The sequence below is a fragment of the Grammomys surdaster genome, unplaced genomic scaffold, assembly GCF_004785775.1.
Source record: "Grammomys surdaster isolate TR1022 unplaced genomic scaffold, NIH_TR_1.0 141, whole genome shotgun sequence".
In the NCBI taxonomy this organism is placed as follows: domain Eukaryota; kingdom Metazoa; phylum Chordata; class Mammalia; order Rodentia; family Muridae; genus Grammomys; species Grammomys surdaster.
In genome coordinates this window covers 637,287-656,972 of record NW_021604599.1, presented here as the reverse complement: position 1 = coordinate 656,972, position 19,686 = coordinate 637,287, and the positions used below count along the sequence as shown (strand labels likewise).

At 41.5% G+C, this 19,686-nt stretch overlaps 1 protein-coding gene across 5 annotated transcripts in view; it reads right to left on the bottom strand.

Moving 5' to 3' along the window:
- Positions 1 to 19,686, bottom strand: part of Asah2 (N-acylsphingosine amidohydrolase 2) — a 118,043-nt gene that overhangs the window by 79,117 nt on the left and 19,240 nt on the right. The window contains exons 1-3 of one of the 5 annotated variants that reach the window (XM_028764082.1): positions 11,390 to 11,426; positions 4,857 to 4,972; positions 1,231 to 1,362 (exon numbers count right to left, since the gene is read on the bottom strand). In XM_028764082.1, the coding sequence (XP_028619915.1) occupies positions 1,231 to 1,357 (127 nt within the window). In that variant the 5' untranslated portion in view covers positions 1,358 to 1,362; positions 4,857 to 4,972; positions 11,390 to 11,426. Of the gene's footprint in view, positions 1 to 779; positions 870 to 1,230; positions 1,363 to 1,514; positions 1,581 to 4,856; positions 4,976 to 11,389; positions 11,427 to 19,686 lie in introns of those variants that run through there. The other 4 variants (XM_028764081.1, XM_028764080.1, XM_028764083.1 and 1 more) reach the window with 4 other exon arrangements.

Here is a 19,686-nt window from a genome sequence, read left to right as displayed (position 1 = left end):
CTCTCCCTGTCTCCCTCTCTCCCTCTCTCCCTCTCCCTCTCTCCCTCTCTCTCTTCCTCTCCCTCTCTCCCACTCTTTCTCCCTCTCCCTCTTCCTCTCTCCCTCCCTCTCTCTCTCCTTCTCCCTCCCTCCCCCTTTCTCTCCCTCTCCCTCTCCCCTCTCCCTCTCTCCCTCCCCCTCTCTCTCCCTCCCCCCTCTCTCCCTCTCCCTCCCTCCCCCTCTCTCTCCCTTCCCCTCTCTCTCCCTCTCCCTCCCTCCTCCTCTCTCTCCCTCCCTCTCTCTCTCCCTCCCTCCCCTCTCCCTCTCTCCTTCCCCCTCTCTCACCCTCTCCCTCCCTCCCCCTCCCTCTCCCTCTCCCTCTCTCCCTCTCCCTCTCCCTCTCTCTCCCTCTCCCTCTCTCTCCCTCTCCCTCTCTCTCTCTCCCTCTTCCTCTCTCTCTCTCCCTCCCCCTACCTCTCCCTCTCTCTCCCTGTATATCCTTCTCCCACCTCTCTCTCTCCCTCCCTCTTTCTCTCCTCTCCCCTCCCTCTTTAATTTAATCAAAACATCAAGCCCTCGTCTATCTTCTCTGCTCAGTTAACAGTCATGCTCTGAAACAAAGGCTCCATCCATGGACCAATGATGACAGTAGCTAGAAATGCACCCTGGGCCACATTCAGAAACTAAACTCGCCTTCAGCATTGCAACAAGGAAATCAATATCTAAATGCCACAATTTCTATCTCCTCTCAGAAACTTTGGGTGAGTTAAGATTAGAGATAATATCATGATAAATTGTACCTTGTTTACAGAAGTTGACTGGCCCTTGTAGGGACTGGGTCTGAGAACCTGGCATTACTGTTTTAGGGTGGTTTGTTTGGCTGGTTTGGTTTGGTCTCTACTTTGATCCCGGTAGAAAAACAAGCCAATTAACAGGCAGGTGAAAACTGAAGGCTTAGTATTGAAAGGTGAACTTTCTAGACTCAAAGAACCTTGAACTATGAATGCATCAACAGAAAAACTAAGAGGATTTGTGTAACTGTCTGTTATCTGGCTATTGTGGGCAAAGGTAGCTGTGATAAAAGCTGCTATCATTGCAGAAAACACAAACAGTGCAGTGGAAGACAGCCATCTCAGGCTGCCCACAGGCAGCTGAAGCAGAAAGGCATCATTGCTAATCTTGGTGATGCCCAACAATCTAGAAACATCCAACAGTCCCAGAGTGACATTCAGAAGAGCCTGAGACACTTGCCTTTGTTGTTTTCAATGGTCCCACTGGTGACGAACAGGAGGGTGAGAAGGGCCACTGTAATGGCTGTCATTATTACCAGAAGGAAAATGAGGAACGCTTCCAAGGTGGAGAAGGTTCGCTTTGCCATTTCTCCTAAGACACAAAGATGGTAGGAGAAACACAGGAAGAAAAGAAATTACAGATTAACAGACATGCGCTTCACACTACCCAAGACTAACTAAGCAATCACGGCTTGTCCATTTCAGTAGACTATGCCAAGGATGGCAAGCACAAAACACACTTACCTCTGTCTCCATGTCCCAAGTCCTTAGAAAAATATGACTATTAAATAAAAGTACTCTTTGTGAAAAGCCTAGATATGGTTTCCAAATCTTTCTCAGTACAATGATCCTCTTGGCAACCACTCCTGTGATTTGACACTGGCACCTGAAGTAAAATTCATTGGCATTCCTTAGCTATACCATACGGCTTCTGTTTACAGCAATCGTATTATTTACGGGTCTATACACAGGTCTGGGCTGAGAGTGCTTTCATAGGCTGACTGATACACAACACACTGCTTGTACTTTGCAGAGGGCTAGCTGGCTCAGAGTTGTATTCTTTGCTTATAAACTAAGTAGAATTAACTTGTCCAGGGGCTGGAAAGCTGGCTTGATGGTAAAGGGTACTGTTCTTCCAGAAGACCCAGGATCATCAGCACCCAAGTGGAGGCTCACTACCATCTGTAACTCTAGTCCCAGGGGATCTGACACCTTCTTTTGGTTCCTGTGGGCACTAGACATGTAAGTGGTGCACAGGCATACATGCATGCAAAACACTCATAAACATAAAGTAAAATAACTTAAACCAATTATTTATTTATGGAAACAGGGTCTCTTTATGTAGACCAGGCTGTCCTTAAACTTAAAGATATCTGCTTGTCTCTGCCTCCTAAGTGCTAGGATTAGAGAATCCATGCCCAGCTAAACTTATTTAAAAATAATAAAATAATGATGATGATGATGATGATGATAATGATAATGTTTTAATTTTTTCTTGTCCAAATGGAGATGAAACCCACTGCATTCCACTCAAACTCTGTTGGCACCTACACTGACTACCCAGTACAGAAGAGGACGCTAGTAGCTCAAGTCAGCAATTAGTGAAAATCTTTATTTCAGTGATCAGAAAAATGTCACATAGCTTACAACTCCTTTGTTTCACAAAAGTACTTTTTTATCATTTTCTTTAAAATGTTTTAGAAGAATTTATCACCACTCAATGTGACTTCAGGAGTTTTAAAATAAAAAAAAAAAATCCAATGCAATGGTGGTTCTCAACCTGTGGGTGGCGACCGCTTTAGGGGTCAACCGATTGACCCTGTTACATGGGTTGCCTAAGACTATCAGAAAACACAGATATTTATATTACAATTCATAACTATATCAAATTACACTTATGAAGTACCAATAAAAATAATTTTATGGTTGGGGGGTCACTACAACATTAGGAAGTGTATTAAAGGATTAGAACCTGTATTAAATTAATTAGAACCCGTATTAAAGGTTAAGAACCAATGCTCTACACTATAACAAGAAGAATTATAACTTGGTGTTTTAAAACTAAATTCTGAAGCCTAACTATAGAGTTGAAATCTCTTACTTTCTCCTTACAGAGAACTCATAGGAAATTTTTAGGTATTCAACCTAAGGTATGCGGTGATCATTTTAGTATCAATGTTACAGAATTTCATAAAATGCTATGCTACCTGTATTACTTCTTTGGTCGCCTGAGATGTAATTAAGTACTCAAATGACAGTCTTTATCATTACATTTCAAGACATCAAAACTGGACACCTTTTCCAAGTTCAATGTTAGAGGGTTATTAAAAACCCAGGTAAAATTTTCAAAGCAATTTTTCATTAAAAATTTTCTTGATTTATTTTACATGTGTGTTTTTCTCTCATGTTTGTATATGTAACACATGTATGCCTGGTTCTTAAGGAGATCAGATGTCAAATTTGTCAGAATGGGAATCAAAAATGGTTGTGAGCCACCATGCAGGTGCTAGAAACTAACTATACCAAGAACAAGAACTCCTCACAGCTGAGTTGTGCCCAGTCTATTTTCTTAACCTGTGCTTTAGAAAGCTCACAAAGGCATACAGAATTGAAATCCCAGGACTTGACCTCAAAGTAAGTCCTTTCAGGCTAAGATGCTGTTCACCTACGAGTTTCAAACTAGCTGGAGATATATTAGGTACATTCTGTAGGCCCACACAAAGGTTTGTTTTGATTTAACACAGACAACAAAATTAACAGAATCATCATCAGATTCTCTGCTAGGGTAGAATTTACACTTATAAAATCTGAAAGTTGACATTTACTCAAATGGAGTGCCCAAAATATGGCAGCAATGCTATCTCTTGTGTGCCAGGAACTCTCCAGCTTCTAATCCCTGCCTATGGGCCTAATCCATCTAAATCACTTCCTGGTTTCTGTAAGCATTGGATTTTGCAATCTTTGGACGAGAGGTGAAAAGATCAACAATGGCAGAACTTCTGAGCTGGATAGACCTGGGAAGGGACAAAAGATGGGCACACATTTTCTTCTTACTGAGATGTTTTCCCCTTCTTTATGGTGACTACCATCACCCTCAACACAATGGTAGGGCAACCTCAGATCTAGGGCAAGGCTAATTAGGTCTATGTCTTAGTCCCAATTCCCTTCACCAGTCTCAAGAATGAGAAAGCACACTGAAAACATCCCTCTGAACCTCTGATACCGAAGGACACTTACCTGTCACTAGCTGCTGTTTCCTGTAGTGGACTTTAAGCCCATTATACTTAATACCTGCTTAAAGCTTTATTCCTAGGTGCTTCTTCTAAGCCAAGATGAGGAACAACTGGGCATCTCAACCCTAGATCATCAGAATGAAGACTATATATAAATGTAATCACAGCTTGTCTATGAAGCACAGAGATTGTGTGTGTATTGTGTGTGTGTGTGTGTGTGTGTGTGTGGTGTGTCTGTGTGTCTATGTGTGTGTTTTGTGTGTGTGTGTGTGTGTGTTGGATGTATGTGTCTTGGTTTTACAGTACCAACCCTCTATACAAACCAATAACTCACTTGTTCTAACCTCTTATTACTTGAATGGTCTACTTCATATGCTTCCCCACTCTATCTGCTGGGATTGCTTCTAATACATTACCATTCTTTTTAAACTGCTTTATCTGACCTTACAGTCCTTTTAAGGAAATAAGACTTTTGATTAGCCCTGTTTATTCCTAGCATTGATGAATATAACCTCAAATCAAACATGAAGACAGATGTCTTGTTCATCCTCAGAATACAGACATACCATGAGGCACTGCATCTTTTACTGTAACTTAAATGATTCTAGATTCCAAAATGGCTCACCCAGTCAGTCAGACTCCAGCAAGCTTAGCTATTTGGCACATCTTTGTAACACAAAGATCCATTTTTTTAAGGAGACAACAATGAAAACAAACAATTTGACACAAACAGGCTTCCAAAACTACGATAGGTGAAACCCCTAGATTGTATCCAGGTCTAGACGATAAGATGAGCTATGGTTCCTTTTCCATCTCTCTTCATTAAAAAAATAAAATAAAAAGTTACTCTTACCTGACTCTGTGAATCAAAGCAAGTGTTCACCTCCCAGGAGAACAAATGGCCATGCAGAATCTTGTGCCTTGTGCCTTGCAGGTTGCCCAGGCTAATTTCTCAATGCGTTTCCAAATCTACTGAGGAGAGATTCCATAGTCAAGTCCAGGAGCAGTAAAGTTCTCATTAGCATACCTGCAGCCACAGCAGGAGGTTATGACTAAAGTACATTGATTAAAGAAAGCTTACATTCATTCTCCCGAGCCTCCCTGCTATTGGAGGTAGACACTGCAGAAGGCCTGTTAGACTGAAGGTCATTTCAATCTTAATGCAACTTTTCCAGTATAACAAGTTCTGTGGCAGACCTGCAATCCGGATTATTAAAGAATCTGCTATATTTATTCATCCTGTGATCTGGATAATGAATGTTGTTGGACATGGGTGTGGGCTACAGGAAGCACTGAGTAATACATATTCCTATTTCAGAATAAAGCCGTGATTTTAGTAAAATGTAAACAGTCCAAATTAAATAAGAATGTGATTCATGTGTGTGTGTGTGTGTGTGTGTGTGTGTGTGTGTGTGAGAGAGAGAGAGAGAGAGAGAGAGAGAGAGAGAGAGAGAGGCACATACTTTGGTTAAAAGTCTTAAAGGTAACAGATCTAGCTTTTCCAAGGCAGCAGATAGAGAGGGAGGGGAAATGTGAATTTTCAGGAGGGGCAGCTCTGCAGATATGGGAGTAGGGGCTACAGAACATCTTGGCAGAGTACTACCACTGAAATGTGTGCTTTCCTGTTTCCTTAGGGTGCTATGTTCTTTCCTTGGTCTTTGAGACTGGAAAGATGTCATGTAGCTGCTCCAGCATGGGTCATATTGTTAGAGGTGTGGGGGGCCCCTTGATATGGAGTTCTGACAGTCATCAGGGAAGGCTAAGCCTGGAGGCCAAAGAAGCCTTATAATGCAGACTGTTGTGAATTGTTAGTATTCATACCCTAAACAGAAAGAGAAACACCCAGCACAAAGCAAGGGGAGGATGATGTACCCTGGGAACTGAACATTTACAAGAGCAACAAGTTGTTTTAATAACTGAACCATCTGTCTAAGTTCCAAATTTTCTTAATACATTTCTTGTGTCTACCACTTCTGGGCCTAAAAAGGCATGGTGCTGAGTTCACGTACTCTGTATTAACAGTCATAGATTTTTTTATTCTTTAACCTTTCAATAATTAAAATTGAATGACTTTAAGAAAACACGTGTTTCAGTGGCATCTATATTATCCTATACATCACTTCTTGCTCAGGAAACCAAATATTCTTGGAGAGACAGTTGTTCTCTGGGATCAGGAATAGGAATTACATGAGCCAAATCTATAATATTTTATTATATAAGAATTCAAGAAACTCATCAAGATTATTAGAAGTGTGTCAAAAGGACTAAAAAAGTTCCTTTCAATCAAAGATTGATAATTAGATAGTTAGTTTTTAAAATAACTACAATGAATGGGATGAAAGAAATAAGTCTGAATTTATAATTTCATAAAGGTAACCACCTTTTCATCTCATGATTAACATAATAATTGTACTAATCAAGTCAGGGTAGCATTTCTGCTTCTTTGTCTTTATTCTCTTTGGAGCCCTCTGACCAGCCATACATAATAAATGATTGTAATACATACCTGTGCTATAGATACAGAAACTTATCAGTCCTATAAAAACCCCATTTTTGAAAAGACCCTAAGGAACCAATTCTCCTTTCTAAGAGCTGATAGCAAAATGGAAAGGGGGTTGGACTCAGAAATTAAGATCGACTCTGGGTTTTTTGTTTGTTTGTTTGTTTTTTGTTTTTGATTTGTTTGTTTGTTTGTTTCTGTACAAATCGACCCTAGAAAAGTCAAATAATTGCTGAAAAATTTTCTCGAAGTCTAAGGAATGAGGAAGGCATGAAAAAGTCTCAACAAAGAGATTCAGCAAGGACTTTCACAATTAAGTTAAACTTAATTCAGACAATCCTCTTAAACTGACTGCCTGTTTTATACAAACCACAAAAAGAGCCAAGACCAATAAGCTGAGTCAGCAAGGAACTCCCAGGCTGCCAGAAACGGAAAGGCAGTGAGCTGGTTTGTATAAAGCAGGAGCAGAAGGAATGCAAGGGGCAGAGAGAGAGAAGAGCAAGAAAGCCTAGACCATAGCAAGGGGGAAAGGGAGAGGAACGGAGGGAGAACAGACTAAGAGAACCCTGAGAGTCCAAGTGACATTGGATGCTATAAGCCCCAAGACAGTATCATTTGGAACCTGACTGGGAGAAAGTGGATTTGCATTCTCACCTAAAGTTCTGAGACAACTGGAGAAAACTGAATATTATCTAGACGTTTGATAGGCTATTTAAAAAATTCTTGTTAAAATGTTACTGTGCTAATGATATTGTGGTTATATTTTTAAAGAATTTGTTGCTGTTGTTATTGTTGTTGTGTGTGGCTGAAATACATTCTGAAACAGAGTCTTTTTTTTTTTCAAAGATAATAGAAGAAGCCAAACAAAAACAGCATCATTTGGGTAGATGGGTGGGTGGGTGGGTGGATGAGTGGGTGGGTGGGTGGGTGGATGAGTGGGTGAGTGGGTGGGTGGGTATCTGCACGGGATAGAGATGAGACACAAGCTTTGTTCTTTGAAACAAAGAACAAAGCTGGCAGATGAAATAGAGGACTTCACTCAATTCCCATTCCAATTGCAGATGCTGGACCCCCACTTGCCTAGCCTGCCAAAATGCTTTAGGACCTGCCTGTCAGGTACAGACATTAGGCTTAGAATCAGGAACGAGCTACTGGAAAGACACAAAGCCAGAGGCACACATCTCACAGCTTTGTCTTACACCAACACAGACTGGCTGCTCCCTCATTCCACAGCTTTGGCCTTAAAGTCTAAAGGTTAAGCTGGCTTCTGTAGCTCAGCCTCACCTCTCCATCTTTAGCCTATGCAGTGATTCCAAAAGTTCTCTCAGCCCTGAGACATTCCTTACTTTGTAGGCTCTCTGAAGGTGTCTCTGCTACAGTAGATTAAGATCCTGTCTACACTCAGCCTCATAAAAACAAGCACTGGGCCTTCCCAGGGAACTGCGTGTCTCAGTACCCCTAACAGTGGGGTTACACGTACATAGTACCATGCCTCGCTGTTTAAGTAGGCATTGGGACTGCACTTAGGTCCTTATGCGTATGTAGCAGGCATTTTACCAATGTACTCGAGAATGATCTTTAAAATGTAAAGTGATGAGCAGTCTGACGCGATGAATTTTCATAAGAGAGATTAGTTTTAAATATACAGAGCAGATAGACTGACATTGTGGTGCATTGCCAACTGGAAGATATAGCACCGGAATGGGGGGAATTGCTTTGAACCTCAAAACATTGAAAGGTAACCATAGATTCACCTCTTCTCTTGTCTCAGTTTAGCCTTGATCTGGAAGAGAAATTTCTTCTGCTGCAATTGGGAATTTAGATGTCTCCTTTAAGGCCGTACACTGTACTCATCTTACACTGAGTCTGGGGCCATAGCTAGGGACATTCTACCATGCAATGGAAAACTTCAGTCTCTGAACAAAGATCAATGACCACCACAGTGCCAGGGAACAGAAGGCACAAAACATGGAAGAACACAATACTCATTACCCTAGAAAATTCACCAATCCCATGTACACCTCAAAAGATACCAGTAGGTGTTAAGCAGCATTTAACTTTGCCCAAAGAATGAAGAAAAAAAAAAAAAAAACTACCAGTGTTGTTGGGGAGTTTTTCTCCCCAATTGACTTCAGCCCTGCCCTGGAGGCAAAGGAAAAACAAGTGGGGTCACTGAGGGCATGGCAAAGGCTGGGACTTGAACCTGAAGGTTACCGCTGGTTTCATCGCTCTGAGATTTGTTTTTTTCCTTTTTAGAAAACAATCTAACAAGAATATATCTTGTTAAACTCTCATGGAGATAATACATTTTTTAAGAAAGCTCTTTGCTAGTTTTATAACCAGATGTCAGTTGTTACATTATATAAATGTCTAAGAGGGGTAGAATTTGTACATTCAAACCCCTGTAGCATAGTTTTTTCTTAGCCTGTGTCTTATGCCAAGTTCCAAAGATCTCCCTATCAAGGTTTGATAAGCCGCCCAGTGAGAAGAGATAAAACTGGAATTGCAAAGCCTCACCGTTTCTGCACTTGTGATTAGCACTGGGGAATCTGTATAACCTTTTCCAGAGTGTTTGGAAATTATTGTCTGGTTATTTATCCTTTTCCAAAACAACAGATAAGAATGTATTTCATTTTGTCAGTGACAAATGTGGTATGTTTGCCATACAAGATTATAAAGGCAGATTGGAAGAAAACAGGCAACAGCTGCATTTGTCATCATTTCAGAGACAGGGTAACAATATCTTTTCATATAACTCTTGGCCACCACATAAATCTTAGAAACTTGGCATCTCCTGCTCAGATTGTGAGCTTATGGGAAAAGCACCAAACTATCTTTTGATAAAGCTAGAGATAGGGAAAGTAAAAAAAAAAAATAGAAACACAACAAATAAAAGAGGGGTTGGATGGAGGTTGATGAAGGGTGTGCTGTCTTCCATGTGCTGAGCAGAGGGTCTGAGGATGAGATTCACCTGGTAAGAACCACTCACGTCCCTGCTTAGAGCGTACCCATCCATATCCATGCATAGAGTGCCCCATTAGAGTCACCAAGAAGCAAAAGGAAATGGGAGCCTCACAGTGTCCATATTTGGTAATTTCAGGATACTGTGCCCACCCAACAAGTAGAGGCCTGAGGGATTTGATTTGGCGCCAGGTCTGTGGGTATAGTATCTTATTGAGGAAGTCATGGTGGGAGAAACAATTGAAATCACAGCAGAGAGGGGTGGATGCCAACACTCATTCGGCCAATTCCTTTTTCTCCTTTGTTCAGTCTGGACTCCAGTCCATGCCATGATGAGGCCTACTCAAAGTGGGCCTTCCCTCCTGAGTTAACCTTCTTTAGAAAGTTTCTTGCAGACATGCCCAAAGGTATCCTCACTAATGCTCTAGGAATGTCTTCATCTAATCACGGTGACAATCACAGTTAGTCATCACAGTTCCTATTTGGGAACCACATACCATTTCTTATATCTTCTTTTGCTGTGACTGTTCCTTTACAATCCAAGGAGAGATCCTGTAAGATCCTTGAACCATATAAGAAAATATTGTTGCTTCTATGTGCCTTCTAGAAAGAACTTGCCTCAGAAGGACTTATCACTGCTGACCTGTCATAGATTTGGGTAGTGTATAAGGGCAAAATAACATTTAAATTACCAAGTCCCTTGAAAGTAGAGTCTATCTGACACTTGTCTGCCACTAAGCTCTGGAGGATACCATGCAGGAAGAGCTACAGTGGGTAAATGAGGCCCCTAGAGATGGGCCACCATCGTTCGTGGCTGGGATGGGTACACTCTGGTGAAGCATGACCCCAGAGATGTTGCCCCAGGATTACTTCTTGTTACTGATGTACTTTCTCATGTTAGTCATTGCTATTCTCCTCATTTATTTGGCTCAGTGGGAGTGGACACTGGGAGACCCTCAGTGCCTGGTGTGATTACTTCCTGGGTAAAAGCCCACCATATTGGACAAATTCCCTGAAGATCAGCATGAAGATAAACTTTCATAAATTAATGCTATTTATATGAATTAATAACTTGATAGAATTCCTGACTTGAGTCAAATCATTTTAGGAAGAAAGCTTAAGGAGATGGTTTTAGTTGTTTTGCCTGAAAGATGTAATAAAATTAGACTCAAGAATAGAATGTGCCCCTTCCTCATAGAGTAGTAAGTAAAGGCTGCATAGTAAGGAATACAATGAGCTTTCATAATTGCACTGGAAAAGAAATGGGCTTGGGACAGATTTGTGATGAAGGAAAAACATTAATTCTAGGTCAAGTCCAAGGAAGAAATCACAGTTAGGCACTATGATAAAGCAAGGCCATGTGAAACTGGTTCTTTGAACTTATAATGAGCTTATAGAATGAAACACTGCTTTGAACTTATCATTGACATCCTTCTGTAACTCGTCTTTTGTATAATATTCTATCTGTGAGATTTTTTTCTCACATAGAGAACTTCTTGTCTAAAAGCTATAAAAAGCTAGAAGCAAAACTAAAGGTTGGTGCAGCCCTTTTCTATTTCACCCACTATGTCTCTCTCTCTCTCTCTCTCTCTCTCTCTCTCTCTCTCTCTCTCTCTTTCTCTCCCTCCCTCCCTCCCTCCCCTTTCTCTCCCTTTCTTTTCTTTTCTTTTCTTTTCTTTTCTTTTCTTTTTTTCTCTGGCTCATGAAGAGTTAATGAAATCTGAGCTTCTTGCCTAGAGGCCCCTGAGCCAAAAGGAAAAGAGCCCAAGTAACTACCTTCTCCCGTTAATCCCCTGCTGTCATCAGCTGGGGACATAAGCCATCAGCTTTGGCCCCAGAATAGCAAGAGAGAGTTAAGTTGCCAAGCCACCAGCTTTTGGCCCCAATAGTCAACACCATACCCTTGTCCTGCTTTTCTCAGTTACCTGGATGTCAGAGCCGGCCTGGCAAAGTTCTTTTGCTAATCAGGAAGTAAAGTGGACCTTGAATCTGGAGTGATTGGGAGTTTAGATTGAATCTCTTACCTAATTTGGATTCCCTAAAAGTTTAGGGGTCATAAATCAGTCAGTCTATGAGGGAAATTCAGAGCAGGAAAACCAGACAGGATTCGGAAACCTAGGAAGCCAAAGACATGCTCTATCTCAGGTGTCAGGAGTTGGAGCCAGGGAAGGTCCAAGCTAAGGCTTATGAAGCACAAATCTGAGGCACTGAGGTTCACTCCCTAGTCTCCACCATAAAACGTACATAACTCTGTTTTGTGGGTTAGCAGATTAGAGATTTGCATGGGTTGGGCTGGGTTATCTAACCGGAATGAGACAGACAATAATTAAAACAATAGCAGCCCATTGAGACCTTTATGTAGACTCTTACAAAACTAATACAAGAAGAGTCACCTTTAAAAAGAAATCATTATAAAAGAAACTTAATACATGTTGGGCAGTGTTTCAAAAACATTATACAAATGGCCTCATTTAGTGGTCCCAATAACTCTATGAGGATAGTATTATTCCTATCCTCAACATACATTGAATTTAAAAACTAACCATACAAGCAGACAAACAACAACAACAGCAACAACAAAAAACTATCACAGAGAAAATAAACAACTGAAGGTCATATAGCCAAACTAGATCCTGAGGACAAGATTATCTGTCTTTGGTCCCCCTGTGAGCTCTCAACTTCACTACAGAACATGAACATTCGCCTTTTGCTATTAATAGATACGAGAATCCCAAAGTAACAATGAGCTAATGCATACAATGTCACCTAACCCCCAAAGCTACTATAAGACAAAATCGGGGTGGGGGAGGGGCTGAAGAGATATCTCAGTGGTTAAGAGCACTGAATGCCCTTCTAGAGGACCAAATTCTCAGCACCCATATGGCAGCTCACAACTGTTCCAGGAGGGATCCGACACCCTCACACAGACATACATGCAGGCAAAATACCAATGGACATAAGAAATAAAAATAAATAAAATTTAAAATGTAAAAGAAGAAATCAAACATTTAAACTCTGGGGCTCTAAGAAGCTAAATCTAAGGACATCTCAATCTAGCCAAGAGGCAAACAGAAGTTACGTGCCTGCTTGCCTTTGTTCCCTGTGAAAACTTGCCAAACTCCTTTACATCTGGTTCCCCACTTCTTCATGAGCATATAGCAAAGCTGTGCTCTCCCCTCTGGTAATTGCAAGCCAATGGGCTGTGGGTGTCATGAATCACTTCTAGAGGGGAGATGTGAGCTCCACCTTCTCTCTCTCTTTCTACACCACTGTAAACTTAACTGCCATGCATATTAGATGCCAGGTCTCAGGCAGAAGAAACAAACCTCAAAGACTCTCCAGACTAGGGATACACTTTTCATAGTAAGAAATAAACATTTATATGTTAAGCACTAAGGTTTAGGGGCATGCATCTGCTACTAGAGAAAACCCTCTTGTCTATCCAAATGCAAAGACACTGCCAGTTGATGATGACAATTCCTCAGTTTAGCTCAATTACATGTTGGTAAACATCATACCATTCACCACACCTCGAGTCTAATGGTTATTCTTTCATTTCAAAGGCTATCAAAATCTAACGCAACGTCAAATCTTATGAAACCTCAGCTTTAAGACATAGTTAAGAATAGGAAGATAAAAGACCTGTAACTCACAGAAATCTATTAGGAAAAAAAAGTCATGGTTTTATTGCCTAAGAAGAATCTGGGACTTATTCAGACTATGTGAATTTTGATTCACTTATGGCTAGCCAAATATTTTTTATAATCATGGACAAGTATATAATTTTATAATATAAATAAAATAATTTTATAATCACAAAATAAATAATATAATTTTATAATTATAGACAATCACTTCAATCAGTATTTAGGGAAGTAGGTCTCAACAGCAAAGGAGACTCAGAAGAACTCAGCCTGGAACTATTACCAGTGGTTGGAGTAACAAATCATGGTTTGCTTTGGTTTGTTTCTGTTTTTCAAGACAGGATTTCTCTGTGCAGCCCTGGAACACACTCTGTAGACAGACTGACCTCAAACTCAGAGATCTGCCTGCCTCTGACTCCTGAGTGCTGGGATTAAAGGTATATGCTATTTCATATCATTTTTAACAGCCTCCAAAATACCCTCATTGTACCCATACATCCCTCCAAGATACATGGCCCCTCTCTAACCTCCATCTCCCTTTCTGGCTTTAAGACAAAGAAGTAGACATTTTAAAACTCATTAAAATACAAAGAGGAAGACAGAGGCAGAGACAGCTACACCAGTACATTTCAAGATGATCAAAGTGTTTGTTAGGGAGAGATTTGAAGAAGAGCTCTTTTTTTTTTCTCTCTCTCTCTCTTTCTCTCTTTCTTTCTTTCTTTTTCTTTCTTTTTTCAATTCATCATATTAAAATTTTTCCTGTAATTATCACATTCTACTTTTGTGACAGAAAAGTAAACTTTTCATAGATAAATTCAGGCACTTCTCAAGGACACTGATGAAATGAACTCTACTTATACTAAGATAAGGCCACCATTTAATGCATCATAGCGCATACACAACCAACTTAGTGCTGATAAGATCAGTTCCTGTTCCTCAGAATCTTTAAGAATGGACTCATCTCAGATTATATCACGGTTGAGTTCCTTAGTCAGAGGTTAGGTATATGGGGTTTAGGGAAGTAAATTGAGTCAGAGCTAATGAATCAAAGTTCTACATGCTGAATTCACGTCTATAATCAAAGAACAGGTTTAGCTATCTGTCACGCCAGGGTGAGCTAAACCTTAGATGCGCCACAGTAATAAAAATTCTTTGGAATCGGATAATTATGCTGGTATTTACATATGGGATTTGATAAGTCTAATTTGCCAGTAACTGTTACCAAGTTGCCAAGCCGTTGATTTTGCAAATGGGGTACAAGAATATTTTCCATTCCTATGTATCAGTTGAATGGTTGATCAATTCAAATTTCTAACTACTGGCTCAGAATCAGCTCTACTAGGTCAGAGCAGAAGCCTGAGTAAACAATAGGCAGGTCGACATTTCTACTAAGTGCCAACCAGTCAGGCTGAGTTTCTCTTTAGAGACCCAGGATTTGCAGTGGTAGAGGGTAGGCTTCATGAAAGACTCAACCATTGAGATATAAGCTTTATAAAGAGAGGGGATAGTGAAACCCCCAAAATTCCAAACCATACAACCTGATCTCATGATGCTAAAAAAGTATTTCAATTCTTCATAAGGGAGACAGCAGCAGTTTTACAAAGAGTGTTGAGAACACCATTAAAGGAGAAAATAACAGAAAACTGGCATAATGTCCCTGACTAGCCTGCCAGCACTCATGGGTAAGGATGCCATCAGTGAGCCACAGTTTCTGCCATCACAAAACTAACTTAGCTTGATTTTAAGAATCTTGTTTCAATTTAGTCAGATGAATCATCCTAGAAAATCCTTTGAATGAAGAACGAAAACAACCAGTCTGTAGGGGATGGTGTGGGGAGCATTAATGATACTTGGGGAGTCCAGAGCTGCCTATATAAACTCACTTACTGAAGGCGGAAGTAGATAAGCAGCCATGTTTATCAGCCACTTTTCTGAGTTATAGTCTTTGAAGCTAATGTGGGTGATAAAGACTGTAGATTCAGTTTGCAAGAGAACAACACTAAATGACAATGGCATTGAAGGTACCAGGGGAACAGCTGACAGATCTAGAAAGTGTTGCCCTGTACAAATGGTACAGTCAGCACTCATCAGTGCATGAGGAAGCTCAGACCCGGTACTGTTAAGGAAATATAAATAACAGTGAAGTCAATGTCCAATATCTTAGTGTAGCAAAGAGTTGGGAGAGAAAAAGAAACAAAGGAAGTACATCATTCCTCAAGTCAGTTCAACGGAAGAAAAGTGAACACACAGTCTACAAGCGTTCCTGCCTTCCTTCAACAACATTTTGTGAGTATCTATGGAATATCCAATTAAACAGGGTCCTGATAGCTGGGAGGTGGTGGCACACTTCTTTAATGCTAGCACTTGGAAGGTAGAGGAAGGTGGATCTCTTAGTTTAAGGCCAGCCTGGTCTATACGGTGAAGTCCAGGACAACCAGGGCAACACAGAGAAACCCTGTCTCAGAAACAAAGAAAACAAGTGTCCCACCTTCACACCTCTCACAGCCTGGGTAAAGTCTATGTCCAGCATGTGCTAGGCGAGGTTTCATCCTCAACACTGTTTAAAATAACCACTGGATTCTCTTTTTAAAATAATAATAATAAATGAAAAGAATTAAATCTAGTGTGAAACAGCAATGATGTGCATGTTAACTCTAATCCTGAACTATCAGTACCTCTGGGATATAGGAGGTAAGCCTAGAAAAAGAGTACCAGAAAGGGCTTTGCCAAAGAGATGATGTCTAAATTGAAACCCAGTCTATCAATATTTGTGGCTGCTTAACAAACCACTCCATCATTTACTAGCTAAAAGTAATAATTTCCCAAGCTCGTACTTCTGGGCCAGCTGAACAGCTGTCATCTGAGACTTTCTATCACATCCACAGAGATGCTAGGTTGGACGGGATTAGATGGGAGTCTGAAACTTTCTATCACATCCACAGAGATGCTAGGTTGGACGGGGGTTAGATGGGAGTCTGAGACTTTCTATCACATCCACAGAGATGTTAGGTTGGACGGGGGTTAGATGGGAGTCACTCATCTTAGGAAGGGCTCCATCAGATAGATCTGGGATTATGTTGTTGTTTGTTTTGTTTTGTTTTGTTTTCAGCATTGTGACAGATGTTTACACTGATGGTATCTGGGCAAGCTTCAAAGGATGGGTGGAAACTGGCAAGCCTTTTCAGTGTCATGGCTTAGAATTGGCCCAAAGTAACTTTCCCTGCAGCCTGTTGGCCAAAGCCAGTTTTAGGGCCAGCTCAGACTCAAGGGGAAAAACAATGCTCCCCACCTCCAGATGGGAGTGACATTGCAGAAGGTGTAGTTTCTGGGTGAGGCCAAGAACTGTAGCCATTTTGGTGACGCTCTTTACCTAATAGAGGATGTGGTATGTGGTATGTGGAAAGCCCTGAATATAGTCAAGAGAGAGAAAATGGAGTTTCAGGGAACATAAACTGTGTACACTGACAGCAACAAAGAAGTCAAAAAGGTTTCAAGGGAGGACACAAAACTGTGATCAGAGGTCAGACATAAGAGATCTACTGTCTTTGCAGCCACGGGAAACTTAAAGAGCTTTCTCCCTGCAAAAAAAAAAAAAAAAAAAACAGCCACACAATAGATATCATGCTTGGTTAAACATAATATTAGGCTAGAGGGATGGCTCAGCCCATAAAGGCTAAGCTCACAAACAAAACATAATATTTCCTAGGCTCATATCTAGTTTGGAAACTCTCAGGGAAAGCATCATGAAAAAAGTAGAATCCCAACTGGACTTTGAAGGACAAAAATGACTTTTGCCAGGAAGACATATAAGGGTGAGCATCAGGCAATGTGCAGGAATCAAAACCAAACAAAACCCTGTAAAGTACAACAAAATCTGTATTGTATCGTATCGTATCGTATTGTATGTGTCTAAGCTGAGAACCACAGTCTTCAATCTCTTTCAATGTGTAAAAGACTATGTTCATAGATAATACTGTCACACTCACACCCTGGGTGACAACCAGAGTTAAGGCTGGATGCAGAATTAGATATGGGTGCCAGCTTTGTGACTATACTTCCACCCACTCTTCCCCCATTAACCCTTTGTGATACTGCATCTAAGACTCCCACTAGGAAAACAGGTAGGCTAACTGTAAATCTTCACCTCCTCCTCCTCTTCTCCAAATCCATTCCCCCACCCCCAACCCCAGTTCTGTGACAGACTACTTGATGTGGCCTCCCCTCCACCCTGCCCTCATCTTCTCCAGTGATTCACACAGATCTTCCCCTCCAAACTTCCCATAAGTCATTGCTTTATCCCAGTCCTAAACTCCAGCATGCATTCCCTAGGAAACCACAGGCCACTTCGGCCATGGAAACAAGTAGCCTAACTTCAGACCTTCACCACATCTTCATCTCCTCTAAATCCAACTTTCCAGTCTCTTTCCCATTTCTGGAAAAGACCACAATGCTGTCTGCTGTGACCTTCCCTCCTCTCTGCCCCCTGCCCTACCCCGTGCCATCTCCAATGGATCATGCAGATCTGCTTTGACAACCTTCCACCCTACTAATCCTATTATCCCAGCCTCCAAGCTCAGCAAGCATTCCCTGAGAACCCACCAGGCAAGCTAGTATGCCATCCCAGTGAAGCTGAGAAGCAAGCTTCAGATCTTCCTCCTCTCCTCCATATCCAATCCCCCAATATCATCCCCCCCAGAGCTATAGCAGACTACCTGTTGGGGTTCTTTTTACTCTCTGACCCCATTCACAGAGGACTAAGCAGATTCTGATGGAAAACCCTGCTTTCCTCCCTCCTGTGGATCTCCTCAGCTCCACCCCAGACTATCCTCATTCCTAAGTGCCAGCTCTCAATACCTAGAAAAACACTTTACCCAGAACCTTCAATGGCCACACCTAGCAGGATCCCAGGATTCCCTACCAGGCAACATACAGCCACTACACCTTCCTAGGAACCAGAGAGGGCAACAGAACCCAAGGAACAAAACACATACCCAACAAAGACAAGACCAGATAGCGGCATCTAGAATTACAATCATCTTCAATACAGATTCCTAAAAACCAGCATAAAACACAATCAATAATAGCCAGGATGATATGTTTCCTCTAGACCCCAGTAACTCTACAACAGGGGGCCCTGAGTACTGCAACATAGCTGAAGCACAAGACAAAGACTGTAAAATAGCCTTTATGAATATGATAAAGACCCTTAAGAGAAAATTAATAAATCCCTTAAAGAAATCAATGAAAACGCAAACCAACAGTGGAAGGAAATGAATAAAACAGCTCAAGACCTGAAAGAGGAAATAGATTCAATAAGAAAAGCACAAAGTGAGGTAAAAGTAGAAATGAGACATTTAGGAACCCCTCACAGGAAACTCAGCAGCAAGCTTCATCAACATCCTCACCTTGTAGTCACAAGAGATGGAAGAAATCACAAGAAGCTCAGGCACTGAAGTCATAATAGAAGAAATAGAAACCTTAGTCAAAGAAAATGTTAGCTCTAAAAACCTCCTGGCACAAAACATCCAGGAAATCTGGGACACTAAGAAAAGACCAAATAAGTTGGACGGTAAAACCATGCCAGGAAGTTTGGTAAGGTAGAGCAAGTTGAGACCCAGAGACTGGGTGGGTACACACCTGAGACTTAGGCGACTCCCAGCTCCCTGCCAGACTCCTGACCTGGAACATGTGCCATGGTCCTCATATAAAAGAAATGAGTCCTATGGTCACATAGGCCCCAAACAGAGTTCTCCATGCTAATGAGGTACCTAGAGGCCTGGAGGGCTTAGCCAATAAGCTTCCCTTCCCAGACATTCCTCCCTGCAAAAGATATTTAATTTCAGGTTTACCCTGAGGAGTAGGTATGGTAACTTATGCATCCATTTTATGTCATGAACAACCAATAAACTGTTTAGAACCATGGAGTGTCTCTTTCATCAAGATCTGCTGTGGGGAGCCATAGAGAAGGCATTTGACTACAGACCAGCAGTTTAATTCTCCAGTAAAAGGCCCTTCTGTACTCCCAACCACAGTTGCCACCAAGCCTGCCTCTGCCAAACTAAGATCAATCACCTCTGGGGAGAGCCAGAGCTTCCCTCCTCCCAACCCCCAGTCACCTGGCTAGATGCTGTCCCCATCCCCATGGGTCCCTGACCCAGTTCTTGACTCCCAGTGGTGCCTGGTGCCCAAGAGACTGAGAACACTACAGCCTGGCCTCATTGCAGGCCCAGGGACCCTCGAACCAGCTCCTGCTTTCCCATGTCTCAGATTGTGCTTTCCCCCGCTACCCCCCTCACTCCCACCCCCAGTGAAGCCATGTGCTCCCTATAGCCCAGCAGCAGAGTGGATCAGCGCAAATTCCCAGCATTCTGACCCCCAAAGAGGCTGTGCCCAGTGGTGGAACTGATGCAGACCCACACAAATCCAAGAGTAATAGGAATAGAGGAAGGAGAAGAAATTCAGCTCAAAGTCACTGAAAATATTCTCAACTAAATCATAGAAGAAAATGCCTCTAACCTAAAGAAAGAGATGCCTACCTATCAAGGTACAAGAAACATACAGAACATCAAATAGATTGG